Source organism: Alexandromys fortis, unplaced genomic scaffold, assembly GCF_014885135.2.
Source record: "Alexandromys fortis isolate MF-2015 unplaced genomic scaffold, M_Fortis_MF-2015_v1.1 scaffold_57, whole genome shotgun sequence".
NCBI lineage: Eukaryota > Metazoa > Chordata > Mammalia > Rodentia > Cricetidae > Alexandromys > Alexandromys fortis.
In genome coordinates, this window is record NW_026067941.1 from 10,029,818 (window position 1) to 10,053,682 (window position 23,865).

General features: G+C 40.2%; 1 gene segment (V, D, J or C); it reads left to right on the forward strand.

The window, feature by feature from the left end:
• The window catches only part of LOC126505181 (T-cell receptor beta-1 chain C region-like), a 306,961-nt gene that overhangs the window by 83,399 nt on the left and 199,697 nt on the right, over positions 1-23,865 (forward strand). Inside the window, 1 exon segment of the C gene segment in view lies at positions 2,540-2,546. Coding sequence covers positions 2,540-2,546 — 7 coding nt within the window.

Here is a 23,865-nt window from a genome sequence, read left to right on the forward strand (position 1 = left end):
AATGTGCTTGGGTGCTCGTGAATAAAGAAGAAACTAATCAAAATAGTACAGAAGAAATAAAATTGTATCAAGGATAGATACAGCAGACAGTCCAAGAGTTGGTAATTACAAAGCTTGAGCAATTTGGTCACTTTCAATAAGTTTGAAATTTTGAAATTAATAAAAATGAAGATATGGAAATACTCTGAGTGGATAGGTTAAAAAGAAATGGGGAGGAGGATAAGAAAGAGGAGGGTAGAAGACAGAGATGTAGCCATTTCTAATAATACATTTAAAAAGCCATATGGAAACCTACTAGTTTGTAATTTTATTGAAATTGTAATCTAAAACCAAAAATAAACAAGATGTGGCTTTCATGGATAAATAATGTGCTTCCTAGATGCCCCGGGCCATGAAAATTCTACTGCCACTTGTGGAAAACCCCTCTGCCCTATGAGTTTATGGTCAAAAAGATTCCCCCAAAAGCAACATTGTAGTTTCTCTTCGTTTCCCACCAGAACTTGCTGGTGATACCCTATTGTTGAAGTCACCATGCACAGTGGTCACAGGACAAGATAATTAAAGCTAAAACTGATCTGTGACCTCTTCCAGACTTTCTTATTCCAAAGGTTTCTGTGAAGGGTCCTGGGGAGGGTTAGTCATAGAATTCTTACCCAGCTCTGAATCCTGTGAGTTGTAATAGTGGCTAGAATAAACAGTGACTAGTGTAATTATGACATGGCTGTTATTGGTTCAACCAGTTGTTTTCTGATTGGATTTGAGACCTGGTCCACTGAAAAGAACTCACACCTGTTTCTGTAAACTTGTTCAAAAGCCTGTGGTTGTGGGAGTCAGTGGCTCCATAGAGAACTTGATAGGTTGTTTTCTAATGGCCATGTTCTTATACTGTCTTCTAGGTACTCATGTTTATGCCCACAGTTTATACCCATCATCAACAACATCATGTATGCCCCAGAAAAGCTTAAGCATACATGGGCAGCCCATTTATGGCAGTTGTGTTATTGCTATACCCAAGGTTCCATAGGCTTCCTTTATGCTGTCAAACCAGTGGGGTTTTTTTTTGGGGGGGCGTCTTCCCCTTCACCTTATTTCATACACTTTTCCAAGTGGTGTTATCTTTGGGTGTCTGCCATCATTCATTCTCATAAACACTGCTGAAGTATCTCAAGCATCATTGCTGTATCCCATAATTTACTTCCTTCTGTAGATGTTCCTTAATGTCATCATTGCACAGCCTATCTCTTCATGAGACTCCTAGAATCTTCCTGAAACATTCCATCTCAAATACATTCAGCCACTGTTCTGAGGTTTTGGAATTGTAAGGAAGGCAGATAAAGACAAGTGTCTCATATACTTGCAACTTTGTTGTTGTCATTATGTTTCTTGTTGATCAGACCTTTTCTAGTGCCTGGAATGCAGACCTGGCTCTCCCTATCTACCTCTTCACGTCTGAAATAGTTCCCTTTTTTGAACTGTGGTTTCCTTTCAGATAGACAAATTGACTGCTTGATTGAGGTTCGAATTCTTTATTGCAATGCTAAAATCCTTGCGCACCCCTCCCATGTGTGGAATTAATAGCAGCAACAACCCTGGAGGAGAGGATATAGGTATGAAGATAGGTGTTGTGTGAATCAATAGCTTATATTTCACCCATGATACAGCACTAATTACTGAAAGTCCAAATGAGTTGCAGGTCAGGATAAGCAGAGTGGTGGAAGTAAGTTTCTTTGCTTATAAAAACTGTGGTATGAAAGTAAACATCAAGAAGACTGAGATGGTTCATACCCATAATCCTCTATATACCATAGCTATGTTCAGCCTTCATCAGAAGAGCATTTTACTTCAGTTTGATCCATGCAGAAATCTATAGTTGACCAAAAGTGATAACAATAAACGACATCCCATGCTTTTTCAGTCACAGTCCAGCTGGCCTTGGTGAGCTCCCAATAGATCAGCCCCACTGTCTCAGTGGGTGGGTGCACCCCCTGTGGTCCTGACATCCTTGGTCGTATTCTCCCTCCATCCGCTCCTCATTGGGACCTTGGGAGCTCAGTACAGTGCTCCAGTGTGGGTCTCTGTCTCTATCTCCATCCATCACCAGATGAAGGTTCTATGGTGATATGAAAGATATCTGCCGGGGCTGGAGAGATGGCTCAGTGGTTAAGAGCACTGCCTGCTCTTCCAAAGGTCCTGAGTTCAATTCCCAGCAACCACATGGTGGCTCACAACCATCTGGAATGAGGTCTGGTGCCCTCTTCTGGCCTGCAGACATACACACACTGTATACATAATAAATAAATATATAAATATTTAAAAAAAAAGAAAGATATCTGCCTTCCTTACAATTCCAAAACCTCAGAACAGTGGCTGAATGTATTTGAGATGGAATGTTTCAGGAGGATTCTAGGAGTCTCATGGTGAACAATGAGGACTGATGAGAAGCCAAGGTCAATGGCAAGGGGTTTTGATCCTACTTCATGTTCCGGCTTGGTGGGAGCCTAGCCAGTTTGGATGTTCACCTTCCTAGACATGGACGGAGGGGGGAGGTCCTTGGACTTTCCACAGGGCAGGGAACCATGACTGCTCTTTGGATTGGAGAGGGAGGGGGAGAGCAGTGGGGGGAGGGGGAGAAGAGTGGGGGGAGGGGGAGAGGAGTGGGGGAGGGGGAGGGAAATGGGAGGCTGGGGGAAGGCGGAAACTTTTTTCTCCTATTCTCAATAAAAAAAAATTTAAAAAAATAAGCCTCTGTGACCACCAAGAGCATTTGTAAAATGCAAGCCAAAAGGTCTTCTTCTTCTTGAGTTAAATATAGGTGTAAAAGTTTTCTGATATAGGGTTGTATCTGCAAGCGCCTCTCAGGCTCAGTATAGAGGAGGGATCTACCTTGAGTGTTAACATTTTCCCTTTCCTGTTTTCATGTCCTAACTCCCCAGAGATTTAGAGCTGGAAACACCTTCATCCTGCCTAAAGAGTCACATTTAAGTGTCACTTTGGGTGTCTGCAGACAATGTTGTGATTCTGAAACCCCATTGTTTCCTTTCTGTAAGAAGGTAATTCCATAGTGAGGTTCCAGGAAAAAGACGGGTGATCCAGCAACAGTCTTTCAGAATAGTGAACTCAAATATTTAACAATCATCCTTGCCATGGGATCCATACTACTCAGATGTGTGGGGTTTTTTGTTTCTTGGGAACAACTAAGTTTGGAAAATAAATGGAGAAATCTTTGAACTTTTCAGACTGGGATTAGGCCTCTTCTTTGTACCATAGAATACAGACCTTCTTCAGCTCTATTTTCATTTCTTTCTTATTTTTCCAAAAGGCCCTATGAATTCTGATATTACTCAGATCCCACAGAACAAGATCAGAAAGGCATGTAAGAGCCCTACTCTTGAATGTTCTCATACTAAGAATTATGACTGAATGTATTGGCATTGACAAGACCCAGGACAAGGACTGTGTCTGATCTCTTAGTTCCTTCATATCAATGGCATTCACAAAGGAAGCATCTTTGATGAGTACAAAGGATGCTTATCTTTCTCAGAAGGAGGAAGATAAATGTTTTATCTCTAAACAATGCCTGCTATAATCAGACATCCCTTTGCATTGGTGCCTGCACTTATTTGCACAGTGCTTCTGGGCCACCTGATAACTACACCAAAAGATAGGCAGATGGGTCAGTAATTTTCTCAGAGGTCAGAAGCTTGTCTTAATGTAAGATGTGGGATACTTAGGATTTTGGATAGTCTTAATTCAGTGAGTCACATTTAAGTGTGACTTTGGATGTCTGCAGACAACATTGTGATTCTGAAACCCCATTGTTTCCTTTTTGTAAGAAGGTAATTCCATAGTGAGGTTCCAGGAAAAAGAAGGGTGATCCAGCAACAGTCTTTCAGAATAGTGAACTCAAATATTTAACAATATTTAATAATTCTTCAAATAATAAAATAAAATATAATATCTTTAAAAGAACAACACATTGGAATTGAACAAGACAAGCAAACAGAAGGAAAAGAGCCCAACAGAAACACATGAAACAGAGACCAACTCTGGAATCCCCTGATTTCAGACCAAATCTGAAAACACTAAACTGGAAACTGTAATAAATAAACAAAGGACCTTGTGCAGAACCATGCCAGTCCTGTGCATGTTGCCTCAGTCTCTGTGAGTTCATATGTGCTTTGACTATGCCGATTTAAACAGCCTTTTTTTCTTGGTGTCCTCCATCCCCTCTGTTCTTACTCTCTGTCTGTCTTCTCTTCCACAGAGTTCCCTAAGCCCTTTGGGGAGGGATTTGATGGAAACATCCCATTTTGGGCTGAGTGTTCCAAGGTCTTTCACTTTGTCCACAATGTCTGCTGTGGGCTCCTGTAGTTACAACCATTTACTTTAGGAAGAAGTTTCTCCAATGATGAGAAAGGTACTGTTCTGCTTTCCTGACCTGAGTAGTTTAATGATTTTTCTTAATCAGCTCAAATATATTGTGATTTTTTTCATAGCTTTTTCTACTGTTGCCATGTGCATTGCAACTTTCCCCACTGAACTATGATCTCACTAACAGCCTCCATGTCCAGTGTTCCATTTCTTCATCTCAGTTCCTCTAAGCTCAACCCCACACTTAAGCTCCATGCCTACTTGTTTGTATATTAAGAACAAACTGTCTTGATTTTTAGATTTTACCTATAAATCAGTTTAATTATCACTGTACCTGCCTAAGAAGTTAGACATTCAAGAGTTTGCTCTACAAAAACAATTATTCATCTAGGGCCCCACACTTTGAGCTGCAACAAGGACAATTTTAGTTTATAAGAGAAGTTATATTTTTGTTGTTATCTGCATTTTCTGAATTAAAAATATCATACATCTGCCTATTATGGGAATAAATAGGAACATAGAGATGCCCCTTTCAGTATTGTCACTTGATTAGCCCCATTGTGCCCCTGCAGCAGGGTTTCTTCTGGAAGCCAACTGAGACTCATGTACACAGTATTTGATCAAGGACTTCGAGAGAATAAAGTGGAAGTATGCCTTGGAATCAAGTCAAAAGCTCTAGCAAGTCCTTTGTTGTCTTTCTCCACAAGCTTCAATCACTCCAGCAAAAGAGTTGACTGGATTTTGTTCAGAGAGGGAGGACCCAACTGGTTGTGTTTTCTACTTGTTTTCATCTGAAAAGAGTGCCACTCTTTTCTCCAGTCTCCCTTGTATGCTCTGAATGATTGAACTGATCTCTTTATAAAAGAACATTCTCATGGATTTTGTTCTTGCTTTCTAAGCAAGCTTCAACAGTAGTTTCATATATAACTGAGATTCTCTCAGAAGCTACTAACCATTCCATTTAATTATTTTCTGACTGTTACATGTTCCCTTCAAGTTTTTTCATCATTAGTCATCACATCTTTTTACACTTCTGGGTGACAAAATCAGCCCTCCAGTGAATAATGCATGCTGGCTTCCTCACAGGCCATCAAGGGTTTAATTCCTGGATTTGTTGCCTTCTCATTTACACCAACCCCAACCTGCATTTCCATCTCAAAGACTGTAACAATGATTCTGGGCACCCCTTTTCTATTACATAAGTTTCCAAATCTATTAGTCCTCTGTCCCACAATGTCATAAGTTAAATTCTTAGAGGAAGGTCACTAGTCGCTGGAAATACCATGGCAATCAACATGGGTAAATGACAAAGATATATGTTTGAACAGAAAAGGAGCTGGGCTTGCTTCAGCAAAGGATATTTCTGGCTCTTCAAGGAACTCTGAAGCTGGATAGCATCTGGAATAATTCTAATGTGAAGAAGGCAGAATTCATACCCACTTTCAACATACACACAATCACTGGATATGGCTGCACTAAGACACGTTAGGGAGCAGACTTCTCTAGCTAAAACATTTTACCAAGTCGATAGTTAATGCCATAATTCCCAGAGAAAAGGTGTTCATCAGATTAGATTTCATTCTTCCCTTACGCTTCCTGATCTAGTGTAGACTTTCACTATCCACTTCTTAGAAAATAACATAAAACTTTCATTACTGGTCTCCTGGACTTGAAGCTCATCTACTGGCTGTGGTTCACACTGCCACCAGTATGCCCTGATTTAATATTCTTTATGCAGCACATAAAGCCTTTCATAAGTGTTTTCATGCATGAAAAATCAAATCAAATGTTCTAAATTCCTTCCAGTAGTTTGTATTTCTGCTTAGTTGAACATTTTATAATTCTCTGAATAGACTATGTTGAATTGGGACAGCTGTACCTTTTCAAACGCCTTCCCCTAAGTCTACTTCTTTACCTTTTACACATTCTCCCATCCTTTAGCCAGAGAAGAGCTATCTACAAAAGCTTTTCTAGCCCTTATAGAAAAAAAGAACCAGTTCTTCTCTTCTGTGAAATGATTGCTAAGCATTGTGGCTGCGTTTTTATGATTTTTTTTTCAGTCCTGACTCTTCACAAGATTCTTTAGATTAGGGGTGATATCCCGCTAACTTCACACGCCTGCTACTGAGTATAATTTCTGGAAGGTGGCTTGTCAAGAGGAAGGAAGAAGCGAGGAGGGAACAAAAGTAGGCTCAAACATGTCTTCATGCAGTTAGATCTTCAAGATTCTCTTCCAAGAACATATTTTCTGACTTCTGGTTCATGTCTATTTAAATTTTCCACACCTCGCACATCTAAGTCCCCTTGAAAAGAAGATATGTTTGGTTCTAAGCATACTGGTTCAGAGAAGTTTAAAAATGGAAGGATGTTTCACTATATCAAAAACATGCATGTATATACATGGTATTTCTCCCACTTATATCTGATGGTGACATATGATTAACTGAGAACCAGGAAGAAAAAAATATGTAAGAATGGTGTCGGGGGAAAAGAAGTTGTTTTCCTTAGTGGACTCTGGGTTCTGAAAAGAAGCTATGGAAGGAAAGATTCATGTGTGTGTGTGTGTGTGTGTGTGTGTGTGTGTGTGTGCATAGATATTCATCATGATTTAATTTCAGCCAATGTTACCAAATTATGTGCTAGGGATAAGTGCAAATTGGGATGTACTGATCTCTCAGTATTTGGAATTCTTGCTAAAGAACGACAAGCCTAAAATCATCATAAGAAAAGTTAATGAAGGCCTAACAAGTCCTTGGAAATGGAGCTGAGATGATTGAATGATAACCACATAATCACTCTATATTTTCTGAAAAATCTATGATTGCCAGTTGTTGCTCCAGATCCTGCTGATATATAAATAGATGATTTCCTGTTTAAAGTTCTCCCGCTATTTGATCTGATGTGGTGACTCTGTTGATGGACCTTTCTGTTGGATAATCCTTTTTTTTCAGACTTGCAGAGTCCATTCCTGCTTAACCTTCAGAACTCACACTGTATTGCTTCCTTTCCAGCTTTCAAAATTAGGCCAAATCCTATTGTTACAGTCTTCGAAAGCTCTGCAGAATATTGATCTACAAAACTTGTGAAAGAGTTGTAATGGAAGGTTTCCTAAGATTAGGACAGACTGAGGAGAAATATACAGGTGACCAAGCCTACTATGGATGAGGAAACCAAACAAATGTATCTTTTCTTTGATATGAAAAGTAATGCAGATGAAACTGTTGAATAGGCTTGGTGTGGAGCCCAGAGCAGTTGACAAGATTATGCCATGATTCATTATCTTCCAGAAGAACCCATCCTATGGCCCTAGGGCTGGAAACTCCTGCTTTAGCCCAGCCTGCTCCACAGATGCAAACTTCTTCAGCTCTCTGGCCTTAATCATTTGGGTGTAGGTAAGATGCAGAATTTCCAAACTCAGGAAGGAAAATTTATCTGTGTGAGTTTTATTCTTGCCATATCTTCAAATCCCACCCTGGACTCCGCTGCCAAATGCTCTCATTCTGTAGGCCTGTTGGATGCTGGTATCTCCCGGATCCTAAAATACTACATTATAGGGATAGGAAAGAAAATGACTCTGGAATAGTCTCAAACCATGGACTGTGACAAAATATACTGATAGTGGAAGATCCAGGAATGGAACTAGAGCTGATTTATTGCTTATATGGCAATAATAATACAGAGAAGTTAGAGTTTTCTTTTGAATACAGTCTCCAGAACAAAAAAAGTACATTCTCCTCTCACACTGTAGTCTGCCAGACCCTTGAACAGGTCCTGGTCCTCTGTGCCAGCAGGGAGGACACTGTGCCACCTGAGCACATACACATTGCATGAAAAGAATAGCTGCATTCAGAATCCTCATCTTAAATGGAAGAAACCACTGGAAATCTTCCCAGACTTCTCATGCACATGGTAAAGAATGGCCCAAGTAATGATGTAGATTAGGAGTGGCCTATGGCTCATTTGACAAGGGGAGAAATGTCTTGCTCCACAGCCAGTGCTCAGCTTCTTCGTATCTAACTGCCAGTTCCATTGAGGGACTCACTCTTTGTCTCTTATGGCTGTTGTAAGAAGCAGGATATGATTCTTTTTATTTTTCCAACAGCCTTGTTCATGGATTCTTCTGATGTGGGAGTGATTTCTTATTAATAAAGAAACTGCCTAAGCCCCTTGATAGGCCAAACCTTAGGTGGGTGGAGTAAACAGAACAGAATGCTGGGAAAAAGAAGCTGAGTCAGGGAGTCGCCATGATTCTCCCACTCCAGACAGATGCAGGTTAAGATCTTTCCTGGTAGGCCAGCTTGTGGGCTACACAGATTATTAGAAATGGGTTAGGTCAATATGTAAGAGCTAGCTGATAAGAGGCTACAGATAACAGGCCAGGCAGTGTTTAAAAGAATACAGTTTCCATGTAATTATTTCGTTGCATAACCTAGCCATGCGGGCGGCCGGGTGCCGGGGACACAGCCCTGCTGCTCCTTCAACATTCTTCCTTGTATTAAATTAATCCCTTCACACACAGCGCTCCACACTCCTGTCTCTTCCCATCCCTAATTCTTATTACCCCAGCTTGAGCTCTTATGTTTGACTTTGCACTTTGAACAACCGAATGACATAAACTGATGTCCTTCTTAGACATCCTTGCAAGATACTTGTTAGGTTGAAGAATCCTCCTTACGTGACTCTTGGCTTTAATTGTCTGGTCTCTCCTTTCAAAGGTGATATGCTGGCTGGGGAGATTCCTTAGTGACAATACCTCTCACTGCACAACACGATGAACAGAATTCAGATTCCTGGAAGCTTTATACTAAGTTAGTTATGGCTAATCATACCTATAACTCCATTGTTATGAGGAGCAGTATTAGAAACAAAAAGATTGCCGGCCCTTACTGGCCAGACAGTCTGTGTTCCAAAGTATTTCTATAATTTGTTTCATGTTTTAGTGCTGAAATTTTTGCAACCCATGGACATGTCACCATTTGTTCATCTATCCACTTGTCAAATGTACATCTGATCCTTTCAGTTTTTATGAATAATGCAGTTGTGAACTTTTATGTGTAAGTCTGTGAAGAAATGAACTTTCTAGAAATATATTTGCCCAGTCTGACTGGAAGTATATATCGAATCTTTTAAACATACTAACAGAAGTTTTTGTAAAATGCTCTTAAATTTAACCATTTCTTAGTCTTACCTTCCTTCTGTTAGCCAAAATAATGACTTCAAAAAATATTTACCTCTTCTTTCTCAGAAACTATGGCTACATTACTATATAGAGAGAATGAAGTTTGTAGGTGCAGTTACATACTAATCTAATCATATCCGAGGAGACTGTTTTATATTATGTCGCTGGGCTTGGTCTAAACACACATCTTTAAAAGTGACTATTGGGGGCTGCAGAGATGGCTCAGGGGTTAAGAGCATTGCCTGCTCTTCCAAAGGTCCTGAGTTCAATTCCCAGCAACCACATGGTGGCTCACAACCATCTGTAAGGAGATCTGGTGCCCTCTTCTGGCCTTCAGGCATACCCACAGACAGAATATTGTATACATAATAAATAAATATTAAAAAAATAAAATAAAAGTGACTATTGTCAGTGCAGTATCACAGTGTCACTGTTTTTGAAGATAAATAATAAGGACCAAGGCATGAAGGTGGTCTCTAGGAACTATAAGAGTGAAGAGACAGATTCCAAAGAGGAACACAATCCATCCTGCATCTTGATATAAATCCAGTGAAGACTATGCTTACTTTCTAATCTGTAGTATGCACCATGGTGGATTTAATGCTTTATAACATGAGTTTTGCAGGGATTTACTGCACCAGTCACAGAAATCCATTTCAGGGCCCCATTTACAAGCAACCAAAAGTAGGCAAAGGTGTTGTGGGATGTAGACCAAAAAGAGGCAAAAGGGCCAGAGAGAGTTTCCACTTCTAAGAGCAAATGTCACTGATTTCTGCCTTTAGCCTGCTCTGTTTATGAAAAAAAAATCTCATTACAATTTATGCTCAGAATGTCCCATCAAGCATCTTTCCAATCATCTTTACCTCAGAGAGGGATGGTTCTTGTAGAAAGAGTTCATTCCCCCATTTTGTTTGGCAGTGGCCAGCAGAGAATGCATTGGCCTTGTTATGTAGCTACTGCTGAAGCAAGAATGTTGTGACAGAGGAGAGGAGCAACTTGATTAGAATGTGATTGGTTCTTGAAACTATGAGTCTCAAGAAAAAAAAAAAAGCCTCACTCCCTTCCACTGTACCTCTGACAAAACCGAAAGGGCACCTTGCATGACACCGCTTCTCAGAAGGGTGCCATGATGTTTTTATAGGAAACATTTAACAAAATAAATGGTTAAAGTAGAAGATGAGGATGGAGGGTCAGTAAATAAAAACTGCTATTTATTTCAATTCAGAGTGTCAATCTAACACAAAATATATTAGGTTGTCAGGACAGAACAAAACAAAAACCCTGCTATAATATTTAAAAAAAACTAAACAGAAAAAGACAAATAAATTGAAAGACAGTGGGGACTCATTTCAAAGCTGCTGCTTCTGGTAATACTACATCCCGCTTAGCCTGCCAGCAGAGCTAGCATGGCTGGAGAGACCCAGTTGCCTCATCCATGGCTTAGAGGGAATCAGGCAAAGACAACATAGCACACATAGGGATGAAATATGACGAGGAATAAGTTATCAAAGGAGGTATATTAGGTATGCCTTAGGTGTCGAAAATTGAGTCAAGCGGGAGCAGTTCCTACAGAGAGAAACAGACAGACCAAATAGCTTTCAAATCAGAGGATTTATTGTTCACCTAATCTAAACATGTCCATAGAGATACTGAAATATTCAAAAGCTGTGGTTGAATGCAGGATCCACAGTCAGGCAATGTTGGCCAGTTCATAGCTTTAGGAATGCAATTACCCCTCTAAGACTTCAGTTTCACATCTATAAAATAAAGAAGCTAGCATGTGCATCTCAGAACTGAGGAGAAATTTCTAAGAAACAATATGTGAATAATTTAACACTGAATCCTCACTGAAACAACACTTCAAAATACTGTTGTAGAAGCAGCAGAGAGATGGCAGTTGAGAACTGTATGATTGGCAAAACCTTACCCTCTTTATTCTAATTTGATCATTTCATCATCACCTTAAAAAACCTCCGAAGTCGGTAATATTCACATGGCTACAGGATGACATGTACCTGTCTGCTGGATTTATAAAATGAAGTCTCAAGCTAATTCTTCAGAGTATGACTTGCTTGGAGATAGTATCTTCAAAGTTGTAATTAATAAAGTGAAATCATATGGGTGACACCCTAGCCTATATGCAAAATGATCCAGACAGAGATACAGGGAGAAAAGACCTTGAGAAGACACAGGACAAGTATGTTCATCTACAAGTCCAGAAGAGAAGCCTCTGAGGAGACTGACTCAGCTGACACCTTGATCTCAGCCTCCAAAACAGTGGAAAATGTCATTTCTACCACTTAAAGCAGACTGTAGTACTTTGTCATGGTAATTCTAGTAAATCGGCAATACCCAGTCACAAACAACTTAACCACAGATTGCGTAAGTAAATTGCCCAAAGAATGGGATTCAAGCTTAAACATGTAAAAATCTGCCTCCCTCCCCATAGTAAGAGTCATGCTCATCTTAAAGAATACATGGCTTGGCAAACAAAGATGTGTGAGAAAGATGCACAGGCAAGAAGAGAAATGTGGAAAGGGAGATGCATTTCCCAGAATTGAACTGACCTAAGAAATATGTACCTTGCTGAAGTTCTGTCAGGAGAACTGGTTGTAAAGGAAGCATTGGAGAACTGGTCTGTGGGACCTTGCAGGACAGGAGTGGTTAACTCAGAGTGTCAGGGTCTCCAGCTCTTGATTGCTGCCTTCACATAGGTTTTTTAGAGAGCTCTCAATTTGGTTTCTATTCCTTTCTAACACAGGCCTCATGGAAATCAATGAAACATGGGCTTTGAGAACCTAGGTCAGAGAAGCAGCAAGAATACTTTACTGAGATATTCTCAGACTAGCAAATCAGACTGGATGTCCAGATCAATAGATCCAAGTGAGGAATAAAGTTAATTCATTATTTCTCTGACATTAACATCTTTGAAAATGATGCTCTGGATGAAAATTGTCTTAGTACTGTGAAAAGATACAATGTCTGTGGCAACTCCTATAAAGGAAAACATTTAATTGTGGCGGTTTGCTTACAGTTCAGAGGCTTAATACATTATCATCATGGCAGGAAGCAAGGCAGCATGCAGGCAGACATGGTGCTGGAGAAGGAGCTGAGAGATCTTACATCTTGATTCACAGGCAACAGGAAGTGGTCTGATACACTGGATGTGACCTGAGCATATATGAGACCTCAAAGCCCACCTCCACAGTGAAACACTTCCTCTAATGAGAACATACCTACTCCAAGGAAGCGACATCTCCTAATACGGCCACCCCTTTGGGAACCATTTTCTTTCAAACCATCACAAATAAATTTCTCACAAAACAATGAGGTCTTGGAGACTGAGTCATTGGTAAAGGATTTATATAGTGTGCACGAGGCCCTGGGTTCAGTCTCTAGTATCAACACCACCACCACCACAACAAATAAAGAGAATAATTAGCCCAGACTTTTTAATCTTACAACATTAATAAGTCACTTAGATATCTCAGTGCAGCTGTGTCTTCTCTGTACAAAAAAAAAAAAGCCCCTACAAACCCAAGGTGCACAAGACCCATTGTCCAGCTCACAGAAGCCACCCACATACAAAGACCTTTCCTGTCCTTAATTACTCTCCTTCCATAACCATGTTCTATTCCAGGTTTACTTACTTTTATGATTGTACCAATTTTAATTGATATAATACAAATTAATATAGAGCATGGGTCTTAAACCAACCTAGTCACACTTGACAGAAACTGAGTAAGTAGGAGAGCTGTGTTCCTTTATGAAGGATTGAGGGAAGACTCCATTTGCCTAGTTGTTTCTTTCTCTCTGCCATCTTCAAAGCTAGCCACATTCTGTCTACCTGACTCTCTTCTGTATAACCATGCTTCCCTTGAAACATAGCTAAGGAAGATTCTATATTTTAAGAACTGATGTGATCAGAGTCTGACCACCTGAATTAAAGGAATATTCTCCCTATACCAAGATCTGCTGATCAATAGCTTCAGTGACTTTTGTAAACTTAAATCCCCTTTGCCTATTTAATTAAGTATATTCATAGATTATAGAGTCTAGGCTTTAACCTGGTTCAGCTGATATTCACTGTGATATTCCACTAGAGGGTGCTAACATATTCTGTAATGTAGACATCACATTTCAAATAGTATTGTGAGAGTGTAACGAAGTTGAATGTGTATACATAATTTAAAAAACACATATTTTTAAAAAAATTGCATTCTCAAGGGCTTGTAGTAGATAACAGAATGATGTAAGGTAGAGTACACTTTTCAGAATTGAAATCACCTGAGCATAAAGTGACATGGGACTAGAATTATGACGATAATTCTGTTAGTCCACATCTGGCCTCAAAGTCATATAAAAGAAAAGACGGCTGTGTAGCTGAAGTGTAAAGCATGTGTTCTCAAACAAGGCTTTAATAAATGGCACCCCACTGTGGATGAGATACAAGCATAGGGTTTTGTGAAGATACTTTTTGCCAGGGTAAGCAGATGAGAGACAAGTCCTAGAGTAGTGCCCTGAAGGAGGAAGACGATAGCAGATACAGATCATACTCTACCCATATCTTACATAAAACCTTACCCATTAGATATACTTGAAATTTTAGTACTATTTTATGTCTGGTGTGTTTTTGTGCATGTATGTCTGCAAAACACACGTGTGCATGGTGCCAGTGGAGGATAGAAGGGGGCATCAATCCTCTAGAACAGGGACTATACACAGCTGTGAGTTACCACGTGGGTGCTGAGAATCAAACCCAAGTCTTCTGGAAGATTGAGTGTACTCTTGACCACTGAACCATCTTTCCAGCTCTTATAATTTAATTTTCAAAAATTAGCCAGAAAAGCAATTCTCAGACATGTTATGCTTCTCACCAGCCTCTCCTGGAGAAGAAAAGGGTAGAAAAAAGGCATGAAACATAATATAATAAATGTCAGTCAAGCTTGTGCTGGCTCTGGCAGCAGCAAGCCTGTCTCACCCGCTAAAGAGCAAAGGATAGGTGGGTCTAAGGTTGTGGGTGGGATATATGAGGGCAAAATCATTTGTGATGTGAAAAATTTGACTGAGTTTTTTACACCTTTGCATCCTTTAGAAGACAGTGTCTAAAAAAACACAGCAGAGAGTAGGCTAGAAAAGACACTTGGAATCTTTCCTGCAGAGTAGAAATAGCTTCTAAAAATAAAGTGCAGTTTTGATAGTAGAGTAAGCTTTCTGTTCTCACATTTCTAGGTGATAGTCACACGTTATTCCAGTTCAGATCGTGAGGATCTAAAATACATAAATATTTGACAATTTTTACAAGAGTGTGCTAATACAACAACACGCCACATGCATACAGACACGTGGTCTCAAAGAAACTGAAGAAATGGCACAGCTCATAAGGCTGCTTTAGTGCCCGTGTACACACCAAACTGCTGCAGAAAGGGGGAGGAGCTTTCCTCCCTCAAATGTTCCTGGCACCCATGATAGGGAGAGAAACGTCACATAAGTTAGTGGTAGCCTCAAGGCTTGCAGAGAACTAACTGAAGCAGGCGTTTCACTATGATATTACCATGGTCACCATTTTCCTAAGCTGTGTGGTTCTTTATCTCCTAGGGACAGGTGAGTATGTAGACCAGGGCTCAGATCTTTTCCTGAAAGGGTAAAGAATTATCTCTTTTCACCAAACTGGCTATCTCAACCTCTATGTTCTTCATTCATAGGCTCCACAGAGGCCCAAGTCTCCCAGGCTCCAAGACACCTCATCACAGAGACTGGGAAGAAGTTGATAATAACTTGCTCCCAGAATATGAATCATGATTATATGTTCTGGTATAAACAAGACTCAGGTCTGGGTCTAAAGCTGATCTATTACTCAATTAATGCTGATCATATGGATAAGGGAGAAGTCTCTGATGGGTATAGTGTCTCTAGAAAAGAAAAAGAAGCCTTTCCTCTGACACTGGAATCTACCCAAATCAGCCAGACCTCCTTGTACCTCTGTGCCAGCAGTTATCACAGCTCTGCACAGCCCGCTGCTCTCTGCACAAAAAGGACAGCCATAGGGGCGAGAAGCCTCCACTCTCAGGAGGCCCCACACCAGCCAAGAGAATGTAACATCTTTTCCCACTGCCAACAGCCATGGGAGCTCTCTATAACTCCCTGGCCTCAGGGCCTCTCAGCAGGGCACTTCATTTAGTGCATGACTCCCATGCTCCAGTTCTCAACTTGTTATACCACAACTTTCAAAACTCAGACAGAGCAAGATCCTTGTATTAGGTCTAAAGTGCCAGGACACCACTGTGTTCTTTCTTCCTGTGGGACTTAAGTCTTCAGATGCAATCCTGGAGCTGCTGCCCCAAGGCAAGTTTGAGTGTTCTCATATTACTGGCTTTGTTATTGATATTTTTTACCATTGTTTTTGTGTGTGGGCAGAAATACCATATTCTGAATTGTTTACCAAATTTAACTTTGTCATTCACCAATATGCAAGCTCACAACGAAGGAGTGATCTTCCCTGCCCCCTGATATCCTTCTACACCAAATCCATGCCCGTGTTTTTCACACCTCTAAGTATTAAGTTCCTTGCAATTTATACAAGTATTCTCCACCCCACCATTATTGTGTAATCTTTCACCTGGAATCCAGTTACCACCCTCCAACCAGCCACTCTGACTGCCTGCTTGCTAGCTGTTCCTTCCCACAAATGAGATGAAAAACTTTAAGTTTCTTTAGTTAACTATCTGGTGTCTATTGTTTTGTGTACTTGTAAGTTCCCATATTTTTATATAGTCGAATACTGGTCCACTTTTCTGTTATAAAGCTCTACTTTCCTTTAGCTACGCTGACTGCCCAAATTCTCATGCAGAAGTTTCTCAAAGTGTGCCCTGTGCTAACTCACTCCCCATTCTTCATCTGTGATGCTCCTCTACCAGATCACCTGATTCAAGACTGATTAGATTCCTCTGGACTTCTTAATTGGTTGAGTTAACAACATGATGAGTTCTCTGACACATGCTCTTGTTACAGCCTGAGCAGAGCTAGCAGAAATTCCCCAACCCCATCCGCAGCTTACCTACCATGGCCATGGGATTCTGTTTTGTGGTCCTTTGTCTTCTTAAAAAAGTTAAGTCAGAGGCATAAGTATGATGGAGATACATTACTACCTTCCCTAAATTATCTGTATTGTGTACATAATATCTCTGGGTCACAATTTCACTGAGACACCTGTAAGATATCATCATCAGTACAGAGATTAAGTCAGCAATGTAACTAGAATATGTACCTTGGCCTCCATGTGTGGATCTTGACATAGGACAGTTTTTAACCTATTAGTTACTTGGTTCCTGGAGTGCTAAGTAAATGCAATTGTTTAAAAAGATAGGGTGTTTTTTTTAAATAAGACTAAGCATTTCTCCCACGCTCCCTCTATGTAGACTCTCTGCCCTCTGCCATCAGTTAGACCACAACACTGAAAGTCACATCCTCCATGCAGAAAAATGGTTGTCATAAAAGGAGGAGGTGACCCTTGCTTCCTGAGCCCTCCCCTTACCATGGGGGAAATACTGTTCCCACAGAAAAGAAGCACACAGAGTATTCTCCATCTCCCCACACAGGAACACTTCTGAAGTCCCAGGTGCCCTGGTGCTAGGAGTCACAACAGACCACTTTGGCTTACAATCTGAGTGGTTCTCAACATTTCTGCTGCTGTGACCCTTTAATGCAAGTTCTTCAGGTTGTGGTAACCCCCGAACATAAATATATTTCATTCTACTTCATAACTGCGGTTTTGCAACTGTAATGTAAAATATGCAGAATAAACAATATGTGACCCCTGTGGGGGATGTGACCCATAGGTTGAGAACCACTGGAATTGTCAGTGTTCTTTTTTCCACTACTTTTTATTGGCTCTTTTAATGGGGACTCTTCAATCCAGACCCTGTAACAGAATTAGCCTTAATCCACCCAGTATGTTTCACCTCACCTCCAGGGAAGATCTGCAGACTCTGAGACTCACAAAAGCTTTCCTTGCATTTATCTCTGTGTGTCAGAGAGCATTTAAATATTAGTGTAACTCTTCTCGCTTAAGCACGTCATACTACATTGTGCAGTTACCGGCTCTGTTAACATTTGCACAGACATTGAATGGAGTCATCTACCACCAGCATTCCTAGGAATTTCTGACATATGACAAAACCAGAAAAATTTAAAGTACATTTTCCAGCTTATTTGCCTATACTTCACACTTTATTGCTTGGCCATAAACTCACTCTTGGTGAGCCACTGACACTCCCAGCTCTCTTCTCTTACCAAACCTCCAAATAATATTTACACCACTGCTGTCACTACCACCAGTGAAACTTGAAGAATACAAGATGCTTTGTGAGAGGAACTAATCTATTGCATATGGAAAACATCAACTACAGTTGCCTCTATCCATGGATACAATAATTAGAAGTATCTAAAAATAAGTACTTTCAGCAGACGAAATTAGTGTACTTCCAGATTTGCACAATGCCATTCCAGAAGCATGTGCATAAAAGTAGAGAGAAAGACAGATAGAAAGAGAGAGAGAGAGAGAGAGAGAGAGAGAGAGAGAGAGAGAGAGAGAGAGGAGACAGAGAGAGAGGAGAGAGAGAGAGAGAGAGAGAGAGAGAGAGAGAGAGAGAGAGAGAGAGAGACACTTCTGTGATACCCTCTTTCCTCTCTGAGATCTCCAGATGTTTCAGTCTAGATGAAGGAGACAAGCTCATGAGTGTGGTCAAGAACAATGACATCATAGACAGTTAGTGTAAAGTGGCAAGAAGACCCACACATTCTTCAGACTCATCTCTGCTGTGGTGCTTTGTTTCCTAGGACTAGGTGAGTCTTGGAGACTGGTATGTCCTGGGCATTGGGGGCAAACCTCATACTGTTGCTTCTAGGCTGTGATATCAGACTTTTCTAGTATCAGGCTAGGTAGTCTGATACTAGGTAATCTTGCTTTCATTTCTTCTTCACTAACAGGCCTTGTGGACATGGACGTAATCCAGACACCAAGATATCTGGTCAAAAGACCGGGAGAGGAAGTTTTGCTGGACTGTGTACAGGATATGGACCATGAAAGAATGTTCTGGTATTGACAAGACCCAGGTCTAGGGCTACGGTTGATTCATTTTTCATATGATGTTGACAGTAACAGCAAAGGAGACATCCCTGAAGGATAGAAGGTCTCTCGGAAGATGCGGGAGCATTTCTCACTGATTCTGGAGTCTGCGAAAACCAGCCAGACATCTGTGTACTTCTGTGCCAGCAGTTTATCCACAGCTCTGCAGGGCACATCCTCTCCACACAAAAAGCACCTACGGGAAGGAGATGGCTCTGCCTCCAGGTTGATGCTGCCTTTCATGTCACACAGTATCAGTTAGAAAGAGGTGGCCACTAAAGGGGAACCTCTACACATTCTTAAATTAGAAAAAAAAGGCCACAAGATATTCTCACTCCTTAATAATTCAGAAGACAATGTGAACGTAACCTGACCCAAAACATGAATAGTCCCTAAACTAAATTCATGAGACTGACACCCTATAAGATGTCATCTTCCATATTTGTACAAAAGCAGTGCTTAACATTTTAAATAATTTCATCATTCCATCCAATTGAGAGACTCCAATCCCTTTCAATAATGGACTTGGTTTGCTTTGTTCTTTGTAGCATTTCGCCAGAGGGCACTAACACATCTCTCCTCTCTAGATTGTCTGTCTCAAAAGGCTTATAAAGCTTGAATTTTATTTATCCCATTTTTTATTTATTTCCTTGAAAACCAAACCAGTTTGACTCATCAAAAACATAACTTCAGATTTTCTTATCCATTATTTTTCACTGGACAGTCTCTAATGAAGGCAAGAGTAAAGCAGGGTGCAGGTGGTCATGCTGTAGTTCTCACAACCACCTGGATAGTGTGTTCGTTCTAGAGAGTGAAACACAGAAAATATTAGCTGGGTCCCAAATTATGAGATATTTGTTAAGCAACTAATAAGTCTAAACAAACCTGAAATATATTTTAATTTTTATTTATTTATTTTTTCAATTTGTTGTGTGTATGTGTACATGTGCACACATGAAAGACATCTCAGGACTGAGTCTTCGAAAATCTCTCACTTTCTGGGAAAGCTCCAATTTTAAAATGATGCATATGTGTTCTGTGTTGAAATAATATGCAGTTTTTTCAGAGGATCAGTGAGGCTTTATTTGCCTTTCATGGGCATATCCATTCCCACATATATCAGAGGACAACTTGCCGGGATTAAACTTAGGTTGACAGGTTTGGCTTCCGGTGCCTTTACCCACTAAGATGTGTAGCTTTGTTGTATGACAATGTATTAATTCGGTGCATGTACAGGAAGACAGGGATGAAAGTAAACACATATTATAAAGTTTAGAACTACGTTTACATGAGAAATCGGAGACTAGCTGATATGGGATTAATGGAAGGCAAGAATAGAAGAACTACAAAAAAGACAAAGTGTTCTGTTTTGTGTACAATACCCCAGAAGTGAAGGAAAAGACTACAGGAATGAAAAGTCTCCTGACTGAAGTTAACATACAGAACTGAGAAAAAGGATCCTCACAGAATATAGTTACTTAGCAGGACTACATACAGGGATCTTTGGTGTGTGTGTAAACCTCACATTACCCACAAATCCACTATTTCCCACAGTAAGCAATGCTGACACTCAGATCCAATGGAGGATAGAGGAGCAGGTCTAAATGGTGTTTGCATTCCTGTTGCCACCAGGAATCGTCATCGTGCCACCAAAAGTCGAGTCCCTGGTTCAAAGTTTGTCACGTGACTCTCAGGTCCGGCCGTAGTTGTCACTTGTTTCCTTTACCGTGTCCATGTATTGTAACCTCAGCAGACAGGAAAGGAACTAGAATAAAATGACAGTAGCAGCGGTGAAATAGCGCTCATGGGACTAAAAGATTGGTGAAATATGGTGGATGTTTGAGTGTGGGCATAAACAGAAAAGTAATGAATGCTCGAAATATAACTTAATAAAGGCAAATAAAGCCTCACTAATCCTCTGAAAATACTACATACTATTTCAACACATATGCATATTTTAAAATTGGAGCTTTCCCAGAAAGTGAGAGATTTTTGAAGACTCAGTCCTAACTGAGATTTCTTCACCAAACCCCTCCCCTCAGGGCTCAGGGAGCTATGCAAAGGAGGAGGCAGAAAGATGACTCTAAAGCAAGAGATAAAAGATGTTTAAATGTGGACACTTCCATAGCATTCTTTTCCGGGGCACAGTGAGGCAGAGCTTTCCCTGCAGGGAACAAGAACAGTGAAAGCAGGAAGTCACTTCTCTAGAGGTGTTCCCAGCAACGTAACACAATGTTCCTGGCACATACAGAATGTTTCCTTACAATTAATGATAAACTGGATTAAAATAACTTGCTCATGGCCACACAGCTCATGAACCTGGTCAATATGCTTTAAATTGTTTGTTCTCCAATTCTATTTGTGATTTGTTGGCTCTTAGAAGAGTCACCATGCAACACCCGACTTGGTTTAGTCTTTTTGACACCTGCTCAGTAGCCACTAGACTTTCTGGTTCCTTTTCACACACGATGCTTCCGAAGACTCTATTCTTTTAACAGGATCACCGTTTTATTGTCCTGTTGTCACCCTGAGACTTTCATTTGTTAGTCTGAATTAGATTTGTTTTCCTTTGGTTCACTGTATCGATCTGCTAGGAAAACATTATCCAGTAATGTCCTAAGAAAAATGAAATAAAAGTAAAAGTTTTGTACTAGGCATAAATGAAAATGTCTTTTTTATATCTTTCAAATCTTGCATTAGTAGGGAAATCTGTGTTGAAAATTACATCCTATCTGAATGTTATAGACTTTTCCATGACATTTTATAAATTATTGCTACCAAGAAATCAATGACTGCTACAGGAGGAGGAATCAGTTTTCCTTAGGGATGTGGGACTGAAGAGGCTAGCTGTAGCCCAGTAGATGATCCTATACCCACACACATACAGACAGCACTGATTGGACTCGGTGGGTTTATAAAATGCAGAGCATATGAAATTGAGAAGTAAAAGTGGTGGTGGTGGTGTGGGAGGAATTATGGAGGCAGGAATGAAGAGAGTGGACTTGATCCAAATGCATTGTATGCATGTATGGCTTTACAATCGGTAAAATAGTCTAACGGTATTTCCCATTTCAGTTGTTTTATGGAGGGGGAGGAAAGGGTTTATTTCACTCATTGTCCCATATAGTTCATTATCAAAAGCATTAAAGGTGCCAGACATCACTGGCACACTCCTTTAATCCCAGTGCTCGGCAGGCAGAGGCAGGCAGATCTCGACGAGTTTGAGGCCAGCTGTTCCACAGAGCGAGTTCCAGGACATCCAAGACTAAAATTACACAGAAAGACCCTGTCTCCAAAACCAACCACCCAACAAGAAGAGTGAGGGCAGGAACCAGGAGGCAGGAGCTGGGATGATGGAAAGGTGCAGCTTTTTAGCTTGCTTAACCTGCTTTCTTATAGAACCCGCGACCACCAGTTCAGAGGTAGTACCACTCACAATGGACTGGGCTGTTCCCCATCAATCGCTAATTAAGAGAATGCTAATTGGCTGGCCCGCAGCTGGATCTTATGGAAGCATTTTCTCAGTTGAGGTTTTCTCCTCTCAAATGACTGTAGTTTATGCCAAGGTGACACGAAACCAGCCAGCATCCCAGCAGGATTATTTTGTCTTAGTGAAAACTGCAATGTCTGAGAAGTACTCCAGCCTCAACTGTGGCCTGCCTCCAAGAGTGGTTTAAACTCATGTCTTGGGGGATTGCAAAAAATTACCAGCATGCCTCATAATTTTGGGTTCTTTGCAAGAGCAACAAGTGAAAATCGTTAGAGAAATGGCTCAGTTGTTAACAGCACTAATTGCTTTTGCAGAGGGCACAGTTTCAATTCCCAGAACCCAAATGATGTCACACAACCACCCGTAACTGCAATTCCAAAGGATCACACACCCTCTTGGTCTCCCAGGCATCAAACACACACATGGTATATGTATTTTCATGCATCAAAACCCACAAAAACATAAACATAAATATAGTATGTAATCCTAATACTCAGGGGGCAGAGGCAGGTGGAAATTTGTGAAAAGAAAAGGAAAAAAAATAATCCAATAAAAATTAGAGTACAGACCAAAAGAGAGGACTCTCAACAGAGGAATCAAAAATGGCTGAAAGACACTTAAGGAAATGATCAACATCCTCAGTAGTTCCTGTGATAAATCTGTGTCATTTAACATGCTATTTACAGCTAACAGTGGTGGGCCTTATATCCCCGAAACCTCTGAAACCATCCTTTCCTGTCCAGTCTCCAGCTCCAAAAAACAACATGGAGACTTAATCACTATGAAAGCTCAGCCTTAGCCTATGCTTGTCTCACTAGCTCTTGTAACTTAAATTAACATGCTTCTATTAATAGGTGTTTTACCATGTGATTTTTTAAAACCTATTTTATGTTTTTGTCTGGTTTTGGTTTGTTTTTTTAAGACAGGGTTTCTCTTTGTAACAGTCCTGGCTGTGCTGCCCTGGAAATTGCTCTGTAGACCATGCTGACATTAAACTTAGTGAGATCCACATGCCTCTGCCTCTCAAGTGCTGGTAGTAAAGGTATGTGCCAACACTGACTAGCTTCTTTTTAATTTTCTTTTATTTTGTATGACCAGTTCCCTTTGTGTCTCATTGGTGTCACCAAAGCATCTTGGGCCTAGAGTCAATAGTTTTAACTTTTAATTTATAGTTTTAGTACATAAGTTTTCTTGCACTGAATATTTTTAATTCTCAGGATTTTGAAATTCTGTGAAGATAAACCTCTGATTCGTTTGTTCCATGTTTATTAAATATGCAGGAGAAGACGTTTGTTGTACATACACACATGCATATACACATATATTTGAATATAAATGGTGAGAGAGTAAGAGGAAGTAAGAGCATAATTTTATAACACAATCTTGGAATCAAGGGAATAAGACAGGTTAGATTTGCAAGACTGTCTTCCTGGATTCTATATGCACTTTAGGAAGTCAGACTTGCGATTCTCAGTTGCCAGTTAGAAAAACACAGTGAACTATAAAAGTGAGGCAATCTTTGGTAGCTCTGATGCTAATCCATGGCTCTGGGATTACAAAGAAATGAATTTGAGCCCTAAATTTGTTGTCTCCTCCTCTTGGAATTTGTAAAAGTGATGCTCTCTAGGTTTTTTTAATAATTTTTTTAATTTATTTATTTCTTTATTAATTAATTAAAGATTTCTGTCTCTTCCCCAC